At 43.8% G+C, this 3,968-nt stretch overlaps 1 protein-coding gene across 1 annotated transcript; it reads right to left on the reverse strand.

Moving 5' to 3' along the window:
- On the reverse strand, positions 1 to 3,968 carry shisa3 (shisa family member 3). The gene is made up of 2 exons (XM_055030372.1): positions 3,327 to 3,968; positions 1 to 966 (listed from the first exon to the last, which is right to left on the reverse strand). The coding sequence occupies exons 1-2, from the start codon at positions 3,760 to 3,762 to the stop codon at positions 386 to 388; spliced, it is 1,017 nt and encodes a 338-aa protein (XP_054886347.1). The 5' UTR covers positions 3,763 to 3,968; the 3' UTR covers positions 1 to 385.

Below are 3,968 nucleotides of genomic sequence, written 5' to 3' on the forward strand. Positions count from 1 at the left end.
TGTCAATAAACAGTTTTTAATTAGCGTACATAAGGGAATGATTTCACAAAAGCCCACATTTCCACAGAAAGAAAACGTCTCTTCACTCTCAGGTGTCATTTTTTACATTTAAAACTTCCTACATTCTCTGTATAATATACTTCTATAAAAAACAAAACATTTTGAGACATTTAAATGTTTTTTTGGAGGAAGTTGCACAAGAGTTTAGTTAGACCACAGGGATCTGCTGGCTTTATAAAAGTGCATAAAATGTAGAAATGGTCCCCAAACAGGCCTGTTGTTGTGTCCAGTTCACTCATTCAGTCCTTAACGTCACAACCTGGGCAGCCATGTTTGACTCATGCTCCGACGTCCAGGAGTTCCTGTAAGCCTCTGGTGACGCCTGTCAGCTCTGTCCAAAGTCAGCAAAGCCCTTGGTTGCTGTGAAGGCGTCGGGCTGCAGGGGGAAGAAGTACTGCTGGGGAAGCAGGAAGCTGGTGCTCTGAGCAGGGTGAGAGGGTTGGTGGAGCTGCAGCTGTGGGTGCTGGAGCGCTCCTGTCATGGGCGGTGATGTGTAGGGCGGAGGCGGTGGAGGAGGTAGTAGAGTCTGTGGGGTCTGAGTGGGAGTGGAGGCCGAGGAGGAGATGGTGGCAGTCACAAGGCAGCCATGCTGCTGCTGCTGCTGCTGCTGCTGCTGGGCCGGACCCCCGAGAGAAAACCTCCGAGTGGAGCTGCCCCCACCCGCTGAGCTGGAGCTGGTGGTGGCCGTGCTGGACTGCCGAGACGGGGCGCGCAGGCTGGGCGGGGCCGTGGTCAGGATCATGGGGATGGTCTCTCCCTGGCAGCTGCGCAGAGAGAAGCGGATGGGCTGCTGGGTGGGCTGCTTGGGCCGCAGGCAGGTGCAACAGTAGACCGCCACCAGGGAGCCAACAATGACGAAGGCTATGAAGATGCTTCCCACCATGAGGAAGGGGACATAGATGGGCTCTGAGGGAGAGGAGGAGAAGATGCAAATAAGATCTACAGCCATGATAGGAAAGCTTCATATCTGGACAATATTATATATATTAAAAAATTCTTCTTTTTTTAAACTTTGTTAGAGGTGCACTGATCGCAGTTTTCTGGCTGAATGCCAATTCACAGTTTGGCCAATCCTGATTTTTTATTTTTGTTTGTTTTGTCTGAAATCTTTCTAAATATGGAAAGAAAGTCGCTAAGTAGGTAACAGTGTGGTAACTATTGTTGACTCCAAACATGCAGACCTGACCTGCTGAGTGGGTCTGCCAGTCAAACCTCTCACAGCAGAGCAAAAATAGGACAGTGGAGGATTTTTAGACCTTTTTCGAGGTAGATGAGATCTGTGGACAAGTATCGGCCGATCGCCGATCTCTAAAACTTGAAAAAGTCGGGGTCGATTTATTGGTGAACTTCTAGTGAAAATGCTCTGGATCTGAAGTTCATTATCAAGTTATAGAAGTGAATTCACCACCAGAATTCAGACTTTAGTGACACACACTTCATAAAAACAAACAAACTTCAATGTACTGTATTTCACGAGAAAATCATCTTCAATATTTTACCAATAAAAATCTGATTACCATTCATATTCTGCTGCCTGCCCATTACTCTTATTCTCCTAAATAAAGTCCAGTACAACCACAATACAGTACTTCTTCTGGCCTCTGGTTGTTGTGATTAGAGCTGCATGTTGTATTATTTATTTATTCATTTATTTTGCATATGTCTCCACCAGCTTCACACAGCCAAAAAATTACATTTCTGTTGCTTTAACCTCTCCGAACAGATCAGCAATATGAACGCCAACAGTACTTTTCAGATTTTCATGTTAAAAATTCTTAAAACTTTGTGATGTAATAATATGCTACTATGAGCTCTATTGGACCCAATGCGAAACTGGACCCAATGCATGAGTCCGGGAAACATGATTTATGGCTTTGACATGACTGAATGTAGAAAATTTCCAAAGAATATGAATGATTTTTCAAGGATGTAAACAAAAAAAAAAACCTTTATCCAGACAAATGGATAATTATCAAACACTTTCAGTTATGTTTTTGTTTTAAAACTCATGAAATGTTCTGACCAAAACAGGGACGCATTCCTGCTGAACACACAAACATCTCAAGTTGCTCTTCATGAAGCCTGGTTGGGCTCAGGACGGAAATCTGTGAGCATTTATTTATTTTATGAGACACAGTGAAATCAATTCAAGACTTACCCCTGTTTCCCTTCTGGAAATTGAAAGAAAACTGATAAAACCTGTAAATTTAGGCAGCAGAAGATTAAAACCTACACAGCTTACATTGCATGGTTTGTACAAGCTGTAAAAAAAGCATTTCCGTGCAATAATGATGTAATTAGCTCAGTTTAAAACAAGTTGTTTGGTAGCAGAACGTTGCCGACTTGTGCAAAAACTGGTTTTGATTTTGGAAAACCTTTAATCTCCACTTCTTCAGGTTTCATCTCTATTTCTTTGGAAAAATATATTAAAACTGTGTGTTTTATGAACATCAGGCGAGAGGCAGAGATGTGCTGCATCATAACTTATCCAATTTTTCCACAAATAACAATCTGACGTGTGCTGAGGTAAAAGGAAGCATCTGGAGCTAAGATGAAAGCAGGTGGTTTGGAAACCAGACTCTTTTGCCAAAATAATGCTGAGAATACAACTTTGAAATAGCATGAATTTATTGAATCTGAGCAGCTCTCTAAATGTTCAAAGCTGGCGAGAAAATACTTCCAAGGAGCAAGAAAAGGAGCCTGAAAACTTGGGCTGAGATTCTGCAGCTACATTTTTTACTATTATTCTGCAATATTGCTATTTTGGTCGTGATTTGAAAAGATTGCACTGCGCTCTTTTTGTTGGACATTCCCCCCTCCTCTTAAAGACATGAAGTATTTCTGACCAAGTCTCTGAAACTTAACCTGTTCTTCCTCGTCCAGATTCTCCAGCTGACCTCTGACCTCTTCTGAAAGATCTGCCACAAGTATTTGTAAAGAGTACAAGCATCTAAGCAAATTTTGTCATTTTTAAAAACTAGCTACATATTAGTGGTATACAGTTATTGCTGCTGTCCAAAATACTTATTTAAGATAATATCAATAAATAATGACACCCTGGGCAAAAGCCCATATATATATATGCATTATTAATATTTATTATCAAATATATGTAACATAATATTAATAAAACATATACTTTTTTGTTAATATTATTTTAAAGACGTATAAATAGAACTATAAAAAAAACTGAGTGAGCTAACAATGTCTGTTTAATTCCATTAATTTGCTTTGAGTTCTGAACAATAAAAACTGCCTAAACTTACGGGGAGCAAACTCCGTGTTGTCCACCTCCCGGTCGTTGGTGCAGACCCCCTGGTCCAGACGAGCGTCCGCGGCCGCGCAGCAGTAGCGCAGCGCGCAGGAGCCGCAGCACACGGTCGCGTCCGAGGTGTCAAAGTCTTCCGGACACTGAAAGCCCTCATGGTAGTTCCCGTTAGAGTCCAGCCAGCCGTGGCAGTACTCCCCCTGAGCGTCCGATATGCGCAGGTTCCAGGTCAGATATCCCAGCAGCAGGCAGTTCCAGAGACGCACCATCCCGCCCGGCCGCTCCGGGTTCACGGTTCCCCCTCCTCCCTCCGCCTCGCCTCGCCTCGCCTCTTGTTCGGCCTCAGCCGCCTGGACACGGGGTCCGAGCCGGGATGAATGTCCCCACGCGAAACTGGACCCAATGCATGTAAAGTTATGCCATATTTGCTGCATCCGAAGCGCGGCGGGACATCAGCGGTGTTTGAAGTGAACAGGATCCAAATGATGGGTTTAAGTGACTTTTAAAAGTCTCATCTCCGTGGCGAGTTCTGGTCCAGAAAGAGACGGGAAAACGCAGCAGAACCAAATTGCTCCGGTTTCTTCTCCGCTTTGGTGTAGCAGTCTGAGAAGGGGTTGTGTGTGTGTGTGTCCACCTCTCT

The sequence above is a fragment of the Poeciliopsis prolifica genome, unplaced genomic scaffold, assembly GCF_027474105.1.
Source record: "Poeciliopsis prolifica strain line A6 unplaced genomic scaffold, Auburn_PproV2 SCAFFOLD006, whole genome shotgun sequence".
NCBI lineage: Eukaryota > Metazoa > Chordata > Actinopteri > Cyprinodontiformes > Poeciliidae > Poeciliopsis > Poeciliopsis prolifica.